The following is a 24,155-nucleotide window of genomic DNA, read 5'->3' as shown; positions in this document are numbered from 1 at the left end:
TCTGCTTTCAGACGTAGTTCATTACTAAGTTATTATCCTATCCGATAATAATCCAATTCAGAGGCAATCATGTAATTTAATACATTATTTTATATATATATATATATTATATATTTATATAATTACAACCTGCCCTTTAAGTGCAACCTTTATGTGAATGCGGCCCGCGATGAAATTGAGTTTGACACCCCTGCTGTAGAGTGAACAATTCATTTTCAAATCATCAGCTTCTGCTCTGTCCCTCATGTCTATTTTTGGGTCATCACAAGTCTTAATTTGGCCGTAGCATGTGTGCATGGACAGCTGGGCTTTACTGTGGCGCTGCTATAATAGCCGGGAGATTTAATAACTCACACATGACACACACATTTGAATTGTACCCTCTTTTCAATCAGTTTTATTGACAAAAAAAGCCATTAAAGTAACTCAAAGAAGAACAGATCCAAGAAATTCCTGAGAAAGCAAAAGGGGGGATCTGAAATAATCACTGTAATCTTTTGGACCTCACCAAAAGCCTCGTAGCCTCGTCTCTCTGTGCATTCGTGAGGCTGCAGCCAAGATCAGAGGGAAATGCAAAAGGTAGATTACCTTGAGTAAGAATTTAAAGTATTAAATTGGCAAAAAAGAGGATTGTAACTGCAGCCAAAGAGCAGATATACACAAGCAAGTCATCCACATGTAAAGACACCGACTTAGGATAAGGACAATCAATAAAGTAATGCATTTCCCTGACAAATAAAAGATTTCAATTCAAGTCTAAATCCCCTTTCTTTTACATCAATCACTGAGGGGATTATTATGAGGGCCACACATAAAGACAAGAACAGTCGTGACACGATAAGACAGTATTAAACATTTATACCAAAACAAGAGCAGCTTACATTTCTGTTCACGAGTAAAAGAGCTTAATCACCCTGAAGTGTGTTCAGTCATTCATTGGCATGGCAAGAAAACTTTGCATTAGGAGCATAAATGCACATTATTTACAATCTGACACAAATGCCTGTCTCTGCAGTTATTAAGGCACTGAAGTGGGAGGAGCTGTGGAAATACAGGCATGGATATACTGAGTTTGTAACCTATAGGACGTAGAGTCTGATGGAAGGCTTACACAACACATACAGCATGTCTTTGACAAATCATGAACAGCCCTTACAAACGAATGACAGATATTTATAGTAAATGATCAAACCTTCAAGGCAATGTCTAGTTGACTGTCGATACAAAGATAGTATGCGTTTCTTAAAGGTCCCCTATGATACTGTTTTCCATCAATATATTCCAGGTCTCAGATATATACAAAACATGTCTCTGAAGTGTTTGGCTCCAAACACCAAACAGATCATTGCGGCATTACCCATAATCCCCTCTGTTTCAGCCCAGTTTCAAAAGTGCTGATTCTCTGTCTGTTACTTTAGATGAAAATAAGGAGCCCCTCCCCACGCCCCTCTGAGAGAGATTTGGTTAAAAAGAACACAATGGTGCTCTAGGAGGAGATTCAGGTGATAAGGTGGGGGGGGGGGGGGGGTTACTTTGGTTGGTGATTGGCTAACGGTTACACAAGCCAAAACATCGTTATGACATCAGAAAGTGGCCAAAATCTGATCAGCTCATTTTCAGACAGGTTTTTATATAAATGGATCAGGACAAAAAGTGAGAGAATCTTTTTTCCTGAAACTTTCAGAATCTCTTTCCACAGAGGGGACACATGTTGATGTAGAAAATACATGAACAAGTGGATTTTGCACAATAGGTGACCTTTAAGTGAGTTTTGGTGCCTTGGTTATCATAGAGAATCAGAAATCCTTCCCGCAACGGCAATGAAACCTAAAAAGGCAGACAATCATGAAGCTTTTCTTTTTAATAAATTCAGCACTTAATCATGCTTGGTTTGTTTCCATTGTGCCATCTCAGAGTCAGGCACTGCAGACCTGTAAACACGTAACAACAAACATTCTTTACATTCAAATTAAATTGTCTCTTAGAGTCGCAGCATTTTCATTTCCTTCATTCACATAGAAATGGCCCAGTGAGTCATTTGACATCTTCAGATGTGTACACAGTGTCTGTAGCAGATTGACAGCTTTGTTCTTGTGATATGATTTGTCCGGTGTGTGATAGGCGGGGGTTTACTGGAAGCACTTCACTTTTACAGGCTTTTTGAGACGTCACCTCAAATCCTTTTTCCATTTCCCGAAGTTGGGTCCTCTACAAATAAATGTCTCTTACATTTTTGACATTGCTTGACAATTTTTCGGGTCGGAAATCTGTCAGATTGTAGATTCTGGCTGTTGTTTTAGCTTAATAGCTGCATGCTGAGGAGTTTATGATAGGAGAGGGATAGTTTGGTTGATCCTTGTGGGCAAAAGGCAGAGAAAGTAAAAGGAGACACTCTAATTGGAAGAACTGTTCATGGAAATCAGTGACATCCTTTGTTCCAGATGAATATCCATACGGGGATTATTCATTCCATTCATTTCCATGTTGTTTTTGCATGGCGACCTTTGAAAACAGCTGTGAAATATAGAAGACAAAGAAAATGTTATATTTTTTGCACAATTAGTCATTTTTTAAGCTTGTAGACAACAGTCGCATGTCTGACACTAGATGATTTGTCATTGTATTGCATGCAGAAATGCTATGTCACATTCATTTGTTCCAATTGTTCACCCTCACAAATCATCAACAACCTGCTAATTGAAAACATGCATTTCTTTATGGGAGTTATATCCATCTAATTATTTATTAACATAGAGAGTTTCTAAATGGTATTTGTCATCCACTGCCCCATACATTTTTGCATTTCCATTCATTCAATCCTTTTAGTTATTGCACACATGGTTAATATACTGCCTGCTTACCATCCCCTGCAGGGCCAGAGGTCTCACAGCTTCCTCCGGACCACCTGTTTGAGGTGCAGCTCGCTCTCTGCTGCCACGATAGGCAGCTCGTTCTTCAGGTGGTACGCTATGAGGTGGCTGATGCTCTCAAATAACATGTCTTTTGTCCGGACCTGTAATGAGGACAGCAAGATAAGATATAAGTACTTTTTTTTATCCCAATTTGGGAAATGTTTGCGTTGCAGCAGCATAAAAAGACAAGGCAATGTACATAAGAGAAATTAAAACACTAGAAATGATCAATCCAAAATATTTCTGAAATATAAATAAAATAGTATTAAAAAGTTTGAAAATATATACATGTGGAAAATATACATGTGGAAATACAAATTTACAGTAACACAATATAATGCAGGATATATATCTTAATTGTGCAAGAAATGGATTATTCAATATTAGATTGAATATAAATGGAGAATGTACAGTGGGAGTTTAAGAAGAAGAAGAAGGAAATTAGTTGTTTTGTTCAGGCCAACTGGCAGACATGTTTTTGGTGTGTTTATTTGTTTATTTCCTTGCTGCTTGACTCACCACGCCCTCTGGGTCCACCAGCAGCAGGTGTTTGGGGAGGCCACAGTGCATGCCTGTCAGGACGTACTGCCCCTGGTTGGTGGTGCTCTCCCGGACCAGGAAGTCTCCGTCTCTGACCAGCAGCTTCTCTGCGTCTCTCCTGCTCAGGCGGCTGTGGTACCAGGTCTCCCTGCGCAGCTGCTCCTCGTTGGGGGCCACGGGGGCTCTGCGGCGGGGGGGGCTTGGCCACTGATCCTCCAGGACCCCCGCACCTCCCCCTGCAGCTCCAACAGCTCCAACAGCTCCAACAGCTCCACCACAGGCCTCGTGGAGCTTCAGGGCGTCCTCGAAGGGCCCTGCAAGGACAACAATGTTTCACAAACACAAATGCCGTCACTCTACAGTATTTTTTTTAAATAAGAAGTGTGCTTATCTTTACTATATCTGTCTCTCAGGACTTACTCATGTCAAAGAGGTCTTTCTTTGGACTCTCGGGCACCCTGGACCCTCTGTATCCGTTGGCCAGTGATTCCAGGTTCTCCAGACTCTGGGTGTTCACGTACTGATGCTCCTCGTAATCTCTGCTGCCTGGAGGCTGGCCGTCAGCACACAGGTAACCGTCTGATGTCAGACCTGAGGGGAAAAGGAGCCTTAAACACACCATCTTTGACTTGGATAAGTGTTTTTGTTTCTGTCATGTGTATATTTAGATTTGTGCTAAACTTGTTTAGTGTTTTGGCGCCCTCTAGTGGTTGAAATCAAAACGTTATATGTCAGATGCTATTTTCTGTTTATTTTTAAACTCCATAAATTAGCCAAGACAATTAATCCAGGTGTGGCATATATTGAAGAAGATGTGAATCGCTAATTGCATGATTAAGGATGAGTCAATCACAATAGGATTATTGTATGTCGCTTTGGATAAAAGCGTCAGCTAAATGCAATAATGTAATGTAACATGCCATCTTGCTTAAGATCGAGCAATTTTTATTTCTAACCCTGTATCATGATGCGTATTGTATCGTCAGATTCTTTCATAATTATAGATCAAATGAATGAAGCCACTCATGAGAAGGCAGTTTTTGTACCAGGAGATCGACTTTATAATATGTGATACCCACACCAAAATAATCTTCTAAAAAATAAGCAAGAAAGCTCACAATAATTGTTTTTGCTGCTGGGTGTTTATTGCAGTTTTTTCCACTAAACCTTGACCATTATATATTATGTATTATGTCAAAAGTCTTACAATTGTATTATAATCTTCAGGTTTATCTAATTGGACAGTTGACAATTGGTTTTTGTACTTATAGGTAGATACATTGTTAATAAATTAAACTTGGCTATCTTCATTCTAATTGTATTATGACTTACCACTTCTGATTCAATTGGAGGATTAACTGTCATAATTATCCAAATGTAATTCAGGGAATCTTGATGCTCCTATGAAAGATGATTAAACCACAAAGTACTTTATCAGATTAATAATCCTAAAAATAATGTTATCAGGGTGATTTTAAAAGGATCCAAATACTGGTCCTTTGTTTGTGTGAGAAGGTCAGTGAGTTTTATTCAGGGCACAACGTTCAGTGATGACTGGGACGTGCACTAGAGTAAACATTTTCTGTGACAGAAGTACACATCATCATGTTTATTTCCAGATGTTGTACCTGTGCAGCACCACAGGGGGTCTCACCTGAGCTGTTGGTGGTCTCCGTGTCCCAGTGCAGCTCATAGCACAGCTGCCCGGGGGGGTAAGAGGTCTGGTCCCTCCTGGCTGGTGAGCCCATCTGCAAACACACACCAGAAACACACCCTAAATGAGTGATGTTACGTACGATCCGATTATTTTGAACGGCTCTTTGGTACGAACGAAGGGAACCGAGTTGTACTTGGTGAGAGCCGTTCTTTTTAACATTGGTTCACTGCCTGCCATAAATCCGCTCGCCTTTAGGTGAACAGTGAAACAGCTGGATTTTGCTCTCCAAGCGAATCCCGTGAAGACCCGCCCCTACTTTTCGGGTGAAAAAATGAGCCAAACGCGAAAAAACAGCAGCATTTGGATGCACTTAAAAAAAACATAGGCAATGATAAAGCGGAGTGCAACATTTGTAAAGCCAAAATATAATTTAAAGCAGGGTCAAGAAATCATCTCCACCGCCACTTAAAAGAAGAACGGCTCTTTTGAACGGCTCTTTTGAACGGCTCCCTTCAAAGAGCCGTATTTTCCATCACTACCCTAAATACATTTGTTTCTCTTTACCTGCTGCATGCACAACTCTCTCATCTCTTGTCCCCCACATAATGTAGTTTTGAAGCACTCTCCTTGAAACATTAGCCACAGCATGTCACCATATTTTGCCGGCAGAGAGCGATGATTTCTCTCACGCTGGGCAACGCGAGGCTTTTTATGTAATCACATCTATCTTCGGCAATTACGGTCCAAGCAGGAAGACAGCGAGGGAGTTTATTGTCTTGCTCCTGCTATTTAAATCCATGTAAACAGAGGGCAAAGAAGTACTCTGATTTCCAAATAGGGATACTAAATTGTAAAATAAATCTGTTACAAGTAAAAGCCCTGTATCCAAAGAGTATTGACATCAAGTTAAAGTACCGATAATTATCCCTTAAGGTCCATTTCAGAACCATATCTGAAACTGCTGGATTATGATCAGAGGCGAAACAAGTATTCAGATCCTTTACTTAAATAAAAGTAGCAATACATTAATGTCAAAAATACTCCATTATGAGTAAAAGTACAGTAGTATTATCAAGAGAAAATGTACTATTTCTGCAGAAAAATGTCCTCCACATGTGATATATTATTATATATGTGACATTATTAGATTGTTAACATGGTTGCATCAAGCAGCATGTTACTGTTGTACACAAGCATAGTTTTATTATTGTATAGTTTTACTTTTTCCACCTTAAATTTAAACAGTTAATCCAGTAGTTTAATTTTGGATTATGTTAAAAGTTGATCACATGTTTTTCAATGCAAAATCTGAAAAGTAACTATTATAATACATGTAGAGTACAATTACATGAATTCCCTTTTAAATATAGTGGAGTAAAGTATTAGGTACTGTAGCATTAAATGGAAATACTCAAGTAAAGTACTAAAGTATTTCTAAAATGTATGAGTAAATGTACTTTGTTACCTTCCACCCCTGCATGTACATTAAACAGCAGAAGGAGCAGGAAAACATCAGTCACCAGTTTTTGACGGAGATATCAAAGAGCTTGTATCAGATGAAGCTTGGTCTTGCACTGCTTGAGGATTACCAGATGTAGCTGTGATTTAATCTGTGGTAGCATTAGTGCATCCAGAACCTGACCTGACCTAATGTTGTTTCTGAAGCCCTGCCTGGTGTTCCTCACCTGTGCTGCGGTCTTGCTCTGAGGCTGTGTGTGGATGTGACCCAGCAGAGATCCACTGGACCGCAGCCTGGAGTCCACCACCCCCCCGACGGGAGGCTCCTTCCCTGGGATGCTGTTGTAGTAGTTGTGCTCAGAGGAGTCCTCCTCCTCCGCCCACACCGGCTCCTCCGTCCTTACAGACCTGAAGAAGGTCACGCGTGTAAAACATACATTTCTATCAATCAATCAAATGCTATTTATATAGCCCAATATCACAAATTACACCTTTGTCCCAGTGGGCTTTACAGACTGTACAGCATACAAGGAAAACCTCCCAGGGTTGAAAGACATGCAATAAATGTTGTAACAGAATAAACAAGGTAAGAAATGACACCATAGACAATCCAAATGACAAATGAATGACATCTGATTATTGTTTTTGCAAAAGTGACACAGCTTCTATAAAAAAAACAGCCTCTCAAGCACGGCACCAAACTGTTGGAGTAGAGGCTCTTTGACAGGAAGTTAAACAATATTAGATTAGTTTTTAAAAGAAGACCCCATAGACAAGCTTTTATATGATTGATTTGGTTAAAGAGATAGTTATTTTCCGGGGGGGGGGAGGGGATTGTACTGTTTTTACCACTTTCCCAGAGTCAAAAACGAACAAATGCCTTGGGAATGGCCTTTTAATTTATTTTTTGTTGTCTGAAATTATGTAAAACAGCACTATTAAGCTATCTTTGCTCATCATCATCTCTATGGGATCAAATTACATAACTATTAGCATATTGGCATTCAGGAAATTAGCCAAATGTATCAAGTAAACTAAGGGGGCTGGGCTTTTAGTGGTCTCTGACTTTGAAAACCCCTGATCCAAACAATAATGTTGATTATTTATTATTATTGTATTAATAGTCTTTAAGAACAGCCATCTGGGTTCTGAAATGGATTGAGGGGGGTCCGGTTATGACACGCAGCTGAGAGGTCGGGCGGGACGAGGCTCCGACGAAATTAATATATTTCTACCATATTTAGTATCCAAATCGAGCTACTTGTGACCGAAAACATTTGCCAATATAGGCTTTATTTCGGATAATGTCGAAAAATCGAGGGAGAAGACAGAAAGACGATAAAAAGACAGAAATTGGAACTCTACACGAGGACATCACGGACGAACAGACACCTAGCGATAGCACGATGCTAGCCCAGGTGGACTATAGCCAGGATGAGAACCAGATCTTAGCAGCCATACAATCCATGAGAAATGACTTTTCTGGACAACTACATGAAGTGGTTTCTTCCAACCGAGAGATAAAAGAAGCTATCGGGGCATTTTCTGAAAGGCTCACAGAGGCAGAAACCCGCATTAGCACAGCGGAGGACCAGATCGCTTCGCTAGCAACCCAAGCTAATGCTACGCAGAGAACAGTCCAGAAGCTCATCTCACAGATGGAAGAGCTGGAAAACAGACAACGCCGCACCAATCTGAGGTTGGTTGGACTACCCGAAGGATCGGAGAGTGGAGATGCCCGTACATTCCTAATGATATGGCTTCCCAGGGTGCTTGACATTGAAACGGGACAGCCATTGAATATAGAGCAAGCCTACAGACTGGGGAAAACGCCGCAACAGACCCGGGAGCAGGATGGGTCGGATAAAACCCGACCACGGATTCTTCTGGTGAAATTCCTCACATATCGAGACAGAGATCGAGTAATGAAAGCAGCACGTCTGAAAGGAGACATCACAGTTGAGGATAGCCGTGTCATGTTTTTTCCTGATTTTTCCACTGAAGTCCAGAAACAACGGAAACTTTTTGATGGTGTGAAACAAAGTCTGCGCCAAATGCGCAAGGAATATGGATTTATGTTCCCGGCAAAACTGCGAATTCTACACGACAAAAGATGGCACTTCTTCACTTCCCCATCCCAGGCTGAAGAATTCATCCTAAAGATGAAGAAGGTGAATACCAATCCAGACGTGTAGAAAGAGTCGCCAGCTGAAACGCGCCAAGAAGGGCTTTCAGATGACTTTGACTGAAAGAAATCGACATTGATCTGTTCTGGTAAGCTTTAAAATGGACTGATTGATGACGAGCTTGGAAATTGGAGTATAGAGACATTATCTGTCCTCTCGGGCTAATAATCAAAGACTGATACAAGGTCACAAATGAACATTGTATTTACCATTCGTAATATAAATATGCATGTAGTCGGAACGAGCTCCGACCTTTTTCTTTTCTTTTCTTTTCGTTTTAGTGTTATAACAACTACTGGTTGCTTGCTTGCTGCTCCTCAAGAGGATCAGAGTTTAGTCAAATCGGAACCGGTACTTGGGAGGGAGGGGAGATGTGCTTGGTTAGCTGCACAGGGTTTAGACTAGGTCTACTTGTTGTTGCCTCCTTTAGGAGAGGCCCCTGTTATTTCCTGTTGTATTTGTTTGTTCTAAAGGCACACTTTTTCTTTTTATTTCATTATAAGGCATGGTTAATAAGGTGGTTACACAAGCTTAGTTTACTGTTTACATCATGAGTGGTCATACTAAAATAAATATGATTTCATGGAACGTTAGAGGTCTTAGGAAGCTAGTGAAATTAAAACAAGTAATGTCTAGGTTGAAGCAGCTCAAAACGCAGATAGCTTTTATTCAAGAAACTCATTTACTTTCCAGTGAATATATTCCATTACAAAGGAGATGGCAAGGTCAAGTCATATCTGCCTCATTTTCCTCTCAAGCCAGAGGGGTGGCAATACTGATACACTCATCTGTGCCATTAAGGGTTTATAATTTCATACAAGACACTGCAGGCAGATTTGTTATCGTCCAGGGCTCTTTACTAAATCAAGACATTAATCTAGTATGTCTATATGGGCCTAACAACGATGATGCACAGTTTTATAATAACTTGTTTCTGACTTTATCAACATTACATGGCCACATATGTATGGCAGGGGACTTCAATTGTACTCTAAATCCGAAACTGGATAAGTCATCAGGTATGGACACCTCACATATGCAGAGTAGGAAAACAATACAACACTTTATGAGTGAGTTAAATCTTTGTGATATATGGAGAAATAGAAATCCTTCCAGACGGGAATATTCATGTCATTCTACTACACATAACTCTTACTCCCGCATAGACTACTTCCTCATTTCTAAGCCTATGATAGACAATGTTAATGACTCAGTGTATAAAAGCATTGTCATTTCTGATCATGCATTACTACTAGTCAATTACACTGTAAAAGCAGCTACCAGGGGTCTAACAATGTGGCGATTAAGCCCACGATGGTTACATGACAAACAGTTCTTAACCTTTGTCGGGGACAATACTGATATTTACTTTAAAGTGAACACTACTCAAACATCAGCATCTACGAGGTGGGAGGCATTCAAGGCCTATATACGCGGGCAAATGATCAGCTATACAAGCAGTATCTCTAATAAACAGAACCTTAAGCTGTTGGAGCTAGAAAAAGATATTAAAGAACTAGAGATAGAAATTAACCTTAATGATACAACAGAAACTAGACAGAGACTGGCTATTCTAAGAGCACAGTATAATGAGCTGTCCTCAAATAAAGCATTAAATAGCATAATGAAACTGAAACAGACATTCTACGACCAAGGAGAGAAGGCAGGGAAACTACTAGCCTGGCGTTTAAAATCAATGCAGAATGAAAGGTCAATTTTAGAAATAAAGTCAGAGGAAGGGACAACAATTACTAATCCACAAGAAATTAATAGTTCTTTCCAAAAATTCTACTCTAAATTGTATATGTCAGAATGTCCAGCCTCAGCTCATAATCTTCACAGCTTCCTAGATCAGATAGAAATACCAGTCCTGACAGAGGACGCAAAAGAGGTGCTTGACTCCCCAATCGTAGCATCTGAATTGTCAGAGGCCATAGACAGTATGAAAGGAGGGAAAGCCCCAGGACCGGACGGTATTCCTATTGAAATCTACAAAAACTTCAAAGACATGCTGTTGGTTCCGTTATTGAACATGTGCGAAGAATCGCTTGAGAAGGGGGAGCTGCCGCCATCATTACGGAACGCACTTATAACATTAATATTAAAACCAGGGAAACCCCCTACAAAGTGTGAATCCTATCGCCCCATTTCTCTGATTAATAATGATGTGAAAATAATAGCCAAAGTCCTTGCCAGAAGGTTAGAGAAACACTTGCCATATATTATTGCACAAGATCAAAATGGCTTCATTAAAGAAAGACAAGGCTCTCACAATATTCGTAGGTTAATGAATATTATACATGCCAAACAAGAAACATCTGATATGGCTGTGATAGGACTTGATGCGGAGAAAGCCTTTGATAGGGTCGAGCACGAATACCTATTTGAGGTGCTGCAGCGCTTTGGAATTGGCAGATATATTCTCAAGTGGATTAAAATCTTATACCATGACTCAACAGCTTCAGTAATGACCAACTATATGGTATCCAAACAGTTCTCTCTGTCCAGAGGTACAAGACAGGGATGTCCTTTGTCTCCCCATCTTTTTGTTATGGCCATCGAACCTTTAGCGATTGCAATTAGAAGCAACACTCAAATAACTGGTATCAAAATTAATAATATTGAGAATAAAATAGGATTATTTGCAGACGATATAGTTATTTTTTTGACAGACTTGAAACAATCTATACCTATATTACTAACTTTAATAGGAACATATGGCAGCTTCTCAGGCTACAAGGTTAATGCATCTAAATCTACAATTCTCTTTCTGAAAAAATCTGAGAGACTGAATCCGCCACTAAGTACTCCTTTTAGGAATATTACGGACAGCTTTACATACCTTGGAGTTAAAATCACACCTACAATAGAATCCGTTATACCAACTAACTATAACCCAGTGATTGAGTCAGTAGAGGAATCTATTAACAGATGGAAATCTTTGCCACTCTCAATGATAGGACGTATTAATGTTTTGAAGATGAATATTCTTCCTAAGTTCCTGTACCTTTTCCAATCCATCCCACTCGCTCCGCCTGATAATTTCTTTAACAAAATGAAAAAACTTTTTTGTAATTTTATTTGGAACAATAGACGCCCAAGGCTGCGTATGACTCTGTTGTACTTACCGTATGAAAGAGGTGGGTTAAAACTCCCTTTCCTCCAAGGATACTATTGGGCTGCCCAACTAAGAGCAGCCTCATATTGGTTTGACCATCAGTCACCACTGCACTGGATAAAGATGGAGGAAACAACAACTTCTAAAGGTCCCTTATACCTCTACATTTATTCTGCAAATTTAGCCACTTTGAAAAGGCACACCGCAAACCCCTTTGTTAGAAATACACTGATAGTATGGCACGAAGTGTTAAATTATCTTGGGGAAAATGCTCCACTATCCCAATTCTCACCTATTTGGGGGAACAGAAATTTCACGCCAGGTACTAATGACCTTGGTTTCAAGTTATGGGCAGACAGAGGGATCAGGAAGATTTCAGATCTGTATGAGAATGATACTCTTTTAAGTTTTATGGAGATCAAGCAAAGATTTGGCATTGAGCCTAAACACTTTTTCAAGTATCTTCAGATAAGAAGCTTCATAACAAAGACACAGAACTCTGTAAATCTTCCCTCACAAAACTCTTTGGAAAGGACAGTCCTGAACCAACATGGAGCAGCTGGATTAATTTCAAAATTTTACCAGATTATCATAGATGCAACAAAAGAATCTTCAGAGGATAAAAGATTGGCATGGTGTTCAGACCTTAATGAAGATATAACTGTAGAAGAATGGCAGGATATATGCTTCCAATGCCAGGTGCAAACAATAAATACAAGGTTTAAACTCCTCCAGTACAAATGGTTGATGAGAACATACTTTACTCCAGAATTATTGCATCGCATTTACCCCAGTACGCCAGATACTTGTGTCAAGTGTGGTATTCATAAAGGTAGTTTGTTTCATTGCCTCTGGGAATGCACCCTCATTCAAGATTTTTGGAAAGAGGTTATCACAATTGTATCCATCTTTATTAAGGAACAACTTCCACTCTGTCCCAAACTTTGTATTCTTGGTCGTTTCCCAACAAGCTGTACGCTTAGCAATAGCTGTAAGAAGATGGTCATATTCTGTCTTCTTGAAGCTAAACATAAAATTGCACTATCATGGAAGTCTGTTCATAGACCAAGCAAACGAATTTGGATTGAGGGGCTACTGCAATGCCTTGCATTGGAAAAGCTTACATATGCCATTAAAGGGAAATATAACACATTTGTAAAGATTTGGGGCTCATTTATGCAGTTTCTTGAGGGGGATGATTTCGTGACAGCTTGGTAGTCTGTTGTTCTTGCTTTATTTAGTTTTGTTGCTTTTTGTTTTGTTAACAAATCACAATATGTATTGAGGAAATACTTGTATGTGGGATACAACTGATGTCCACATGAACATGTGGATGCTTGTAAAATGTTTTTCATTCTTTACGTTTCGTAGGAAAACACAATGTAACAGTTAGTTATCAAACCAGCACTATACCACTAATATCTGCATTTTTTTTTCAAGTGCCTTATATGCCTATTGTTGTGCCTATTGATGTGTTTTGTTTTGTATTTTTGTACTGTAACTGAAAAAAGACAATAAAAACATTTGTCAAAAAAAAAAAAAAAAAAAAAAAATGAAATGGATTGAGTCCGATCAGATGACATCCCCACATCCTGAAGTGTTTCTATATAAATCTGTTGGATATAAATAGATCCTCAGAGCTGCTGTTGGCGGCAGGAAGACATTCATCTGAAACCACAATAGAAAACACTAACAGTCTGAACTCCCTCCTCTCTCTGCAGTGACGTCCTCCACACCTCAGGGTTCATCTGTGAGGATCAATATTATCGGATGGATTTTGAGGAAAAACAGGAACAAACTATAATTTATCTATCATTGTTTACTTATGATAAATAACAAGGGAATCTGTTATACAGGACTTCAGATGTTTGAGGTGGAAACAGCTTTTTTATTGAATAAGTTAGATGATTCATCGTGCCGATATCCATCTTCACGTCCTCTCCGTATTAGTGACTGGAATTACGGCTCCCTTCAAAAGCCGCGTTCACACCGGAGTACTTTTCCCACTTTAGTTCCGATATAGTTCCGAAATGTCGCGTTCACACCAAAAAGAGCCGGAATTAAAATGAGTTAATGAGAACCTTTTTACCCCCTTTCCGTCCCTGCTAGAGAGCAGACTCTCATGCGGCTCTCTTGAGAGAAAGGAGCTATATTTCTGATTGGCTGGGCGGATTGCAAACCACGCCCCGTAAAACTCAAAAAAAGTGTTGTGAAGCCACCATTTGATTAGCATTAGCATTAGCCCAGCGCAGAAACGCAGAGAGACTAACTTATGGCAACACAAAATAAAACATGGGAGCGGTGGAGATGAGGAGGTGTCGGCGTTCTGGCGATTTACTCGGAAGACCAGTCCCCAACAACCGGGGACTTCCGGCCGGGGATTTTGGGCGGCAGTATACGCCGTGAAGTTTTTGCGGCCTGCCAGTAAACCCAAAGCAGAAGAAGAAGAAGTGACGTCAGCGGCTTCATTTGCCTAATCCAGCCCCAGGGACTTATTCCGGTGTGAACGCGATCTGTACTTAGTTCATCAGAACTAAAGAGTTCTGATGAACTAAGTTCTCATTAACCTTTGTGGGAAAAGTACTGCGGTGTGAATGCGCCTAAAGAGTCATAATGCCGTTTTTTTTTAAGGGGGCGGGGTTACTAGGTTTTTCTGCGAAATAATCACCAGGATAATGATTGACTGTATTGCCAGAAATCTACTTTTACTCACAGAAAATGTATAACTTGCTACATCTCTCAGCAGCCAAATTACTACTCAAGCAGCATGCATAATGCCATCGTCTATAGGGCAAGTTTGCATTCAGGAAAGAAAGTTCCTTTAAAGGCGAGTGGATTTATAGCAGGCAGTGAACCAACGATAAAAAGAACGGCTCTCACCAAGTAGGAAGATCCCAAAAGAATCGGATCGTTCGCGAACGTCACATCACTACAGGGTATTCAATCTTCCTAAAATAACTTGACTTTTATACTTTTAATGGACATTTGCATACAAACAATTTAAACAATTATTTTGTTGTCGAAATTATATTACTTCAGTACTCGAATAGTAGTCTATGCAATTAAGTTATTTCTGAGCACTTATTTGTTTAAGAATTCAATGATATATGTCTTTACCATCCTTTTACATTGTGTTAATCTGTACTGTCCTGTTTGTCACTCCCACTCTGTTGCTGCTTTAACTCCTGAATTTCCCCACGTGGATGAACAAAGGTCCATCTTATCTTATGTTATTTCACAACTTTGGAGGACAGTGCCTCCAAAAAAAAGGCTTTTCATCATTTCATAGAGGTCATGGTGTGTCTGGGCGGCACGTTACCTCTCCATAGACATCATGGTTTTGGGAGGACTGTGGAGGTAATGTTTGAACTGCAGCTCGAAGGCCTGGCCGATGGTGCTGATGACACTCTCAGCTAAACCGTCCGAGCACTCCAGGATGTGACACGCTGGAGGAGACAAAACAAGAGGTCACGTTTTCTTTTAATGTGGTTCTGAAACAGGCAGGGAAGCTGACAGAGAAGCCTTCCAGGACATACCTCTCTGGTTCACTGGGTCTTTGGCCACATACGCAACATAATCAGGCGTGTCCTGCAAAAGAAAGGAGGATACATTCAATTAGATGTTTATAATGAAAGCCCTCATTGATTCCTATGGTCATGGGATTGGAAACCAGTTAAATGGAATCCAGTCAGATATGTGCAGCCTGCCTAAAATGTCCAACAACAACGTAAAGGAGAGCTGGGAGTGAAACGCTGCACTCACTGTGTCTCCTCCTGAGGCGAAGGAGATGGACTGCATGGGATGGTGCGCTATCACCTGGGAGAGAACAGGGATAACGGTTTTTCAAATATTCTACTTTGACATGTCATTGTTAAAAAATGGGGATACAAAAACACATTGAAAGGAACAATAGTGATGCCAAAATAAAAAATAGTTTCAATAAAGTACAGACCAAGGACCAAATGATTTAGGTTAGGAAGACTTGCCAATACACTAAGACTTTTTAAGTTTTGTGTAAAAACATGCAATTATTATTTTCCAAATGTTGGTTTTTAGAAATGAGGAAATACTTCTGAACATCATGTAAACATTGAAATTCTTCCGGAGCAAGGTTTAGTTGATAATTTCATGAGTCTAAGCAATCATTTAGCACAACTTTAACACCTATTATTAACGAAACAGAGTCAAATGTGTGACTGTTTCAAGTATTCAGGATTCAGGGTTAGGGTTAATAGCCTTATTTGTATAATTCTGAAACAAAGCCATTTATTCAGGATATTAGGGCGAATATATCAGTATACTCACACTAGTTATATCATCATACCTGTCGTGTGGTAGGGATTAGCAGACCGAGGCCATCTATGCAAATATTGACCGCAATACTCATGCCGGCAAATCGCAGGTTACTCTTCCCCATCACAGTCTGGAGAGCTTTGTTCGTGGTCTACATGAGGAATTTCCAAAAAAGAATACAGTGTAAATGATATCGCATAAGAATCAGTTACTGATAGAGAGTTTTAAGTGTCCACAGCAGTATCTTAAACCCATCTAGTTCTAGCATAAATTAAACAATTTAGTATTTAGTTAGTATAGTATAATAAAACGTGGAGAATAAGATTAAAGTTTACTAATAACCTTCTTCCTCCATGCTCCTTTTCCGCCTGGCACAGTGTCACACAGCCTGTTGATGGCCTCCCTAATTAGGGAATGAAGAGAGGTCAAAGGTTAGACTATAGTGGGAGACACTGACTACTAAACTAATAGCTAGAAGGACACTACAAATAACAAATCAGCTGTATCTTGTTAACTGTACACCCACATATTAACAATCCAGTGACAACAATGTGAGGAGTACAACTGATATGTATTGCTTTGAATGTTCTGTTCTTTTTCAGGTTCATATTAGTATTCTGCCCCTCTACTGTGATATGTTTACAGCACCTCTTTCACCCTCTGTCTGAAACCAGAGCCCAGTCTGCTCTGATTGGTTATCTGGTCGGCTCTGTTGTGTTTGGTCAACCGTTTAGAGATGTCCCGCCCCTTAGCCTATCACGTGCAATCGGTTGAAGCACTAGCCAATAGAAGTAGGAGTGTTACATGTTCAGGAAGTAAATAAAGGAATCCAATGGAGGCATTTCAGGCAGGTCACATATAGGAGAGATCTGTAATGTTTGCAGACCATTTACATGCACACAAACCCATGTGACACACCACAGGAAAGGGAAAACCCCAACAAGCGTATAGGGCCTCTTTAAAACATTGTTCAGTCTACAAGAAACTTGTGCAACACAAAAATGGTAAATCCTGAGGTTAAACATGAACAGAAGCTGTGTGTTCCTCCCTCGGGCTAAGGTCACAGGTCACAGACCCAACACAGTTCAAAGGTCAGGAAAAAGGTCTGTTCAGAAGCACTAAACTTATTACCACCAACCGTCATTCAAAGTGGTTGTTTATCAAACTCCTGTTGAATTAGCGAAGAAGAAACACTATAATTTGAGGCAAATATAAAATGTCTAGAGCCTTCTACCGATTCTTTATGGCTTCATAACTCACATTTATTTGCCACAGTGCAATTCTCTCGGCAGATTTGTTTCCAACTTTGCAGTGAAGCTGCTATAACTCCTGGGATGGCTGTCTAATGGGCGTTTAAAGCCTCTGTCCCCCGTGTGTCTGATGGCGGTCGGGAGGCATAATGTGGATTTGAAGCTGGAGCTCGCTGCCAGGGGACAGAGAGGACAGCAGTCAAGAACCCAGCTGCCCCTATCAAGTGGCTCGTAAATATTTAAAAAGCAGCATACCGGGCCCCATCTCCAGTAAAGGTCTTCTCAGGGATTTTTGAAAACACCACAATGACTCATGCTGATGAGAGGGCAAAGGCAGGAGGAGGAGAGGGATGGGCTGTTGTTATTTTTGTCTGCAGACTCGTTATCTTCCCTGCCATAAAATGCCAGGCCTCATTATCCCTGGTGTTGCTGTTTAACACCCGGACACAGAGGGCACTGTTGGGAAAACGCACCTTCCTCAATCTGAAGGGCATTTGTGAAATTCTGACACATACTGAATGTGTTGTTGTGGTTCTCAAGGACAAAATGAACTTGTACAAATCAGCTATGCGAGAGAAAGGAAAGGCTTTGTTTCCAAAATGCTGCTTATTAATTGCACCCAACAAAAAATAACTTATAGCAAATGATGTTACTAATGTTAAAAATGTGTTAGATCACTTAGACAAATCAATCATTGATTTTTAGCCGTGTGGGACAGATGGCCCGTCCCATGCTCCCTAAGGAATCAGAAACTGTGTGTCGTTAGCGTCTCTGCATAATTTGGAAGTCTGTTTTAAAGCTGCCATTCATACATGTCCTTTCAAATCCTGTGGTGTTATAAATGTTTTGGTGTTTTTGAGTTCCCTCCAGAGGGAGTTTCTCTCCCACACTCCCCCCCTGAAACGCCTCCATTGGACTCCTTTGTTTACTTCCATAACACTATGTAACACTCGCACTTCTATTGGATAGCCCTCAAACACATTGTACGTGATAGGCTAAGGGGCGGGACATCTCTAAGCGGTTGACCAATCACAACAGAGCCGGCCAGATAACCAATCAGAGCAGACTGGGCTCTGGTTTCAGACAGAGGGTGAAAAGAGGTGCTGCAGCACAGGCAGTATGAGAAAATTAAAGAGCTTTTTGAACATTAAAGCATGGAGACATGTAGAGACACTACATACTGATCTGAACCTGAAGATGTGCATAATAGGGCCCAATCATGACTACACTATAAAACTTGGTCTAATGCTCAGTATGGTTTCTCACTTTGCTAATGTTTGTTTTGTTGTTTTGTTTTTTAACTCCCCTCTTCCCTTCGTCCTCAGTAAGTTTCAACCACAGACATTATCCAGCAGGGTGCGTTCGTGGGGGGGCCGCTGCAGCTTTCCACAGTCATTAGTAAACATCATCAATAATAGATCTCCATCTCCATCACTCTATCTTCTGCAGCCTCCTCCCCCTGCACTTAAGCCTTGGCTGCACGGCAGGCTCCGATTACTGCCCATCGATTGTGGAGGAGAGAGAGGAGGGAGAGAGACGGAGAGGCAGTGCACTCCTCCCATGAGGCAGAGGATTGCAAAGAGCCCGGCTTTTATAACAATAACATCACATGTAGGGCATAACAACACGACACCGTCACACTGAGACCCTGAGGCCTAGTTTTATACATACATGTATCGTCAGTGAGCACATATAGAGTGGATCTATTTGTCTCCATGGGACACACAACACTACATTGCTGCCATTGCAGAAAACCTTGTGACCTTTGTTTTGATTTTTTTGATTGCATTGGCATTTCATTTTCACTGCACCATCTTGGAAATATTTTTGAGTGACCTTGTAGGATTTCAATATTGTGTTAATGAAACACAGCATTTCTCCACAATTCCTCTTGCTCTTACTTCAAGAAAGTGCTGACACTCCATCGTTAGCGTCAGTGTAATTTAATAACATAGTGGCTGATACTTCAGTTGACGCTATACATCTTGGATCAGAGTGTCCTGACTCATCATTACCAATAGTGAGGGTTAACAGCGTACCTTGTCACCTGCGTCCGCGTGTTGAAGTCCAGGGCGCGCATTGACTTCAGTACTTCAATACAGCCCATGTACTGCAAAAAGTAACAAACACAAACATTTAAACGAAATGTATGAATAAGCATAGTAAATATATGATATGTATATGATCAAATATACCAACTATAACATGTAGACTATAGCAAGTGTTGCATTTGGAGGCAAATTGATCAAAACAGCATTTCATTGCATTACAAATCTTCTTTCAAAGACATTTCTGCAGTATTACTCTATTAGTACGCATGACTATGCCCAACAATGCCTCATAATCTAACTCATATCCACATAGAGGCCATTACAGAGGACTCTGTGAGGAGCAGCAGCTGAGCAGCGTCCTAATGGCTGTCAGGTTGGGGTGCTAACAGCACCTTGACTAGATTAGCAGCACTAAAAGCTCCACATCAAACACAACCTGCAGCTTCTGAAGCCTCTGGGGGGGAGGCTGAGGGATGGGAGTGTTTTCAGTGGACTCAATCAATGCATGATAAGATGTCTTGGACTTAAATTAAAAAGTAGTTTGCATATGTGATGTTTAAATGACAAGATGGAGGGTGAGCAACATGTATGACTTTGCATTTCTATTTCAGATTACCTGCCGTTTTCATGAAATATCTATACAGAAGAAAATACATTTCCAGGAACGGATTAAAACGTACTTTCTGACTATGGCCTATACTGTCTTCATTAATATCAAACAAAACATAAAGCACATCAAATGAATCACACTATTATTGTTCTCATTAGTTATTACTAGTGACTCCTTATTCTATGTATCACCTGTTTGAGAACATATTTTATTATCTTTTCATTCTAATAACTTGTGTTGATATTCACTTTTTTTCATTTTGTTCATTTCATTCAATGTTGTTGATAATTGTAAAAATGCTAAGGCTAACGCATGCCATGCCAATAAATCCTATTGAATTGAAATCTTGAATTGATTTATAAACTCTTGGTGAAGCTAATTTGGTGATACATAATTAACATCCTCTCTAACCGTACTTTGGCTCAGTCACTCCCGTATATAGTGCACTTTCCAGGATTGTTAGTGACGGCAACAGACAGAACACGGCATAACGAACAAACACAGAGAGAGAGAGAGAGAGAGAGAGAGAGAGAGAGAGAGGGAGAGAGAGAGGGCGAGAGAACAACCGTTGAGCCAGAGAGCTTAAAGCGCTTTTTAACAAGATTTGTAGACGAGGGGAAGTCTTCCATCAGTAAATTAACTATTTTTCCCCCCTCCCTTCTCTTTGCCAATGCCTCCATTGTCACACACATCTGCTGATGAAACACATCCCTTCTTCTATCACCCTATCTGCTCGCGCTTCCTTTGGGCCAATTCTCCTGGACACTACTCCTTTTGCCACAGGGAAACCGCGAGAAGCATTCCTCGGAAATCTAATAACATTAGCATCCCCGTTCAAAAACTTTGGTGAAGCACGTACGTTGTGTTACAATGAATGGGTGCATGATGGACGGATGAGGACAGCTGGACGTATCTGGATAGTGTAGATGGTGAATGATTAGATTGTGTTCAGTACATGCACGCCTGTTTGGATTGTATCTCATGTTGCCAAAGAACATTTCAGAGCAACAACATGTACTCGTTGCACCATGAAAGGACCAAAACATTACCATGCAGAATAAATGGGCTGGTAAATATTGTGCAGCAGATTGTGACAGAACAGCATAAAAAGATAGCAGTCGGTTTTTATAGCTCTCCTGATGATAGCTGGCAGCTGCAGGGCTTTGTGTGCTGCAGTATCCTGGCTGTCAGAGATGGCAGATGCAGGCCAGACCCAGAGCATGACACGCCGTGTGAACAAAGACACGGTGCAGAGGAGAAAACCAATACTAAGAATCATATTTGTGTCTTTCCCAGCAGAGCAGTGACTGTGTGTCAGGGAGAACAGAAATAGAGGAGGGAGAGCTGTGTGCTATGGTAGCTATGTTGCTTAAAAAAAGGCACAGTGCAGCAGAAATCCACTGTCACTTTGACACTAATGCATACAGCAAGTGCTCCTCGCTGCATAGATTTACCACAGAGTGCTAGTTTAACATTCCAGCTGCTGTGAAATGCAACAAAGACTACAACACCCCTGTTGTGCAATACTACTTATGTGCAATACTGTATATATAAACCCTAAATAGCTTTGCAATATATACTTCCACCTTGTATACTTTCACCAGGCTGCTATATCTCAAAACTGTTACTTGATGTGTATTTTCTAAACTGTAAATTGTGTAATTTCTACTTTTTATCTGAAATATGTTAATGCATGCTTCTTAATTAAGCTATCTTTGATTCTTTACTTGCCGTTACAAATGTGCATTTCCTCTCTTTGGGACGAATAAAAGCGTTCTGATTCTGATCTCAATCATTAGCTTACACACAGTGAGAAACATTGACTTGAATTAAATATATTATGTCAACAGATTTCACACAACTGTATTAGTTTAGTTGAAAGCAATGATATTAAGTTTAAGTAAAAAATAGTATGTATAACTTAGTATTATACTATTAAACTTAATATATGTACCATTTGTTGACCTCATACATTTATTTATAGTCAACGTTTGAGTTTTCAGTGCAGGTCATTGGTCACATCACATTATTGTGGCGCCCCTTTAACAATAACCTGTCTGCAAATCAACTGAGATATCAATCACACATAAAGCAGCACTTGTTATGAATCTAGGGAAGCCCTGAGGAGAGGCCCCCCCCCCTATCCCCATCCCCATCCAAATCACATGATGCAAATGACTGTGACTTAATGTAATTGAATATACGAATGAATGGTGCCTGTATAATGGCATTAGAAAGCGTGCTTGAGTCCCAGACTGGGCTAATCAAGAGTCATGTCATTAGTTTTGAGGAGAGGGGGAAGAGCAGGGTAAAGAGGGGTGGAGGTGAACAGGCGGCGGGCACGGGGGGGGGGGAGATCATTGACATTGACATCAAGCAGCCTGCCTGGGATGGTAACCCTTTGTAAACACATTTCATGTTCACACAGATAGAGATATCTCTTTATATCCCTTCTACTCTCTAGTGGGACAACCAACTATTTCTTTTTGCAGCCTGGTTTAGTTTCATGATAGCCAAACAAATTTAAAAACATAATCCAAGCTTACTCAAATAATTGTACTACAGTAAACATTGGGATTCACAATGCACACGGATTGTAAATAACATTTAATGGTTAACATAGGCTCCTATAAATGTAAACAATCCAGAAACCGCACAAAGACCACTATCCACATAAAACATACGTTAGATCCACTTTCTGCCATAAAATAATGCTCCTCACTACAGTCTGTGCACATCATTCCAAGGTGTATCTTCCCCGCCCTGACGCAGTCTCTACCAAGCCATCTATCTGGATTATGTATTCCCCAGCCCCTCGCCACATGTGCTGCATAACAAGCTGCCGGCACTGAGGTGTCCTTTTGTTTCACACACAGATAGAGACACCTTTAAAGGACTCATTAATATTGTCCACTGATTCCTGTGAGCAGTTATGTACGTATGAATGTGTATGTATATATAAATACATATGTGTATGTGTGTAATGACAAAGCTGTTACTCTGGTTATTACCTTGGAAGGGGAAATAGTATTGGTTTTATTTGTAAATTGTCTATGTGTTGGGTTTGTGAAGCACTTTGAGTTACCTTTGTGTATGAAAGGTATGTAAATTAAGTTTGATTTGATTATATGTAAGCAGCAGAGAAATGAAATATGTTGTTTTTAGATGTACAACAATTTAAGTGGATGTGCATGCATAAAAAACAACATATGACCTACCCTGACTATATATGAGGCCCCTGGTCCTGCAATGGTGTTGTCAGCATGCAGCCAGCCCTGGGTGGGTTTGTGGATGAAGTTTCCCTTCTGGGGGAAGTCCTCTCCCCCCAGCCACATGCCCTCCACCCTTGTCCGGCGGCTCATTCCTGACCTGGAGTTGCTGGAACCCCCGGGGCTCGCCATTGCCTCCATAGCCCCAAACCCGTGCCCCCCTGGACCGGCAGAGTGTGCAGCTGCCACCGCCCTCTGCCCCCGGATCGCCTGCAGGGAGCAGGGGGGTGACACACACGGGGTCACAGGAGTTAAGCACCGCAGCGAGGCTGGCCACCGGGCCACTGGCGGAGGCCGCAACACTGCGCCTGTGTGGGGAGGAACTCTGTGAGGCTGTGGAAGGAGCCGCCTTCCCCGAGTCCTTGCTGGAGCTGGAGCTGGACGGGCTGCGGCTGAGCAGCGAGTTGGAGAACTTCCACTGGGGCATCCTGGGGATGAGCATGCAGAAGGTGGTGGTGGCCTCCTGATCCCCGTCCAGGCAAGGGGAGTCGGCCAGGGCTGCGGCCCCAGAGGAGGAGGAGGCTCTGGCACTGTGATCCAGGGGAGGCAGATGAGGCAGGGGGGGCAGAGGGAGGCTGGTGGCGGAGACGGAGACCATCGGTGTGGCCACAACTTTGCCGCTCATGGCTAAGCTGTGCATCAGGTCGCCGGAGGAGGAGGTCACAGACTCGTTGCGAAAGCGGCCATACTTTGGCTTAAGGAGCATGCCCGGAGGAGACGCCTGGAGCAGGAGCTGAGAGGATGCCAGAGGATGAGGGGGGAGGAGAGGGGAAGGGGGGGAAGGGAAGGGGGGGGAGAGGTGTATTGTGAG

General features: G+C 41.2%; 1 protein-coding gene across 1 annotated transcript in view; it reads right to left on the bottom strand.

The window, feature by feature from the left end:
• Positions 1–368: 368 nt before the first annotated feature.
• The window catches only part of shc2 (SHC (Src homology 2 domain containing) transforming protein 2), a 26,050-nt gene continuing 2,263 nt past the window's right edge, over positions 369–24,155 (bottom strand). The window contains 14 exon segments of the mRNA XM_079653810.1: positions 369–2,514; positions 2,862–3,013; positions 3,432–3,766; positions 3,873–4,043; positions 5,107–5,200; positions 6,795–6,975; positions 15,191–15,317; positions 15,408–15,459; positions 15,634–15,687; positions 16,196–16,315; positions 16,507–16,567; positions 19,454–19,524; positions 23,294–23,569; positions 23,571–24,077. Of these exon segments, the coding sequence (XP_079509936.1) occupies positions 2,885–3,013; positions 3,432–3,766; positions 3,873–4,043; positions 5,107–5,200; positions 6,795–6,975; positions 15,191–15,317; positions 15,408–15,459; positions 15,634–15,687; positions 16,196–16,315; positions 16,507–16,567; positions 19,454–19,524; positions 23,294–23,569; positions 23,571–24,077 (2,178 nt within the window). The 3' untranslated portion in view covers positions 369–2,514; positions 2,862–2,884.

Source organism: Notothenia rossii (assembly GCF_949606895.1).
Source record: "Notothenia rossii genome assembly, chromosome: 1".
NCBI lineage: Eukaryota > Metazoa > Chordata > Actinopteri > Perciformes > Nototheniidae > Notothenia > Notothenia rossii.
Note: the sequence above shows the minus strand (reverse complement) of the source record. Positions and strands in the feature narration are given on the sequence as shown.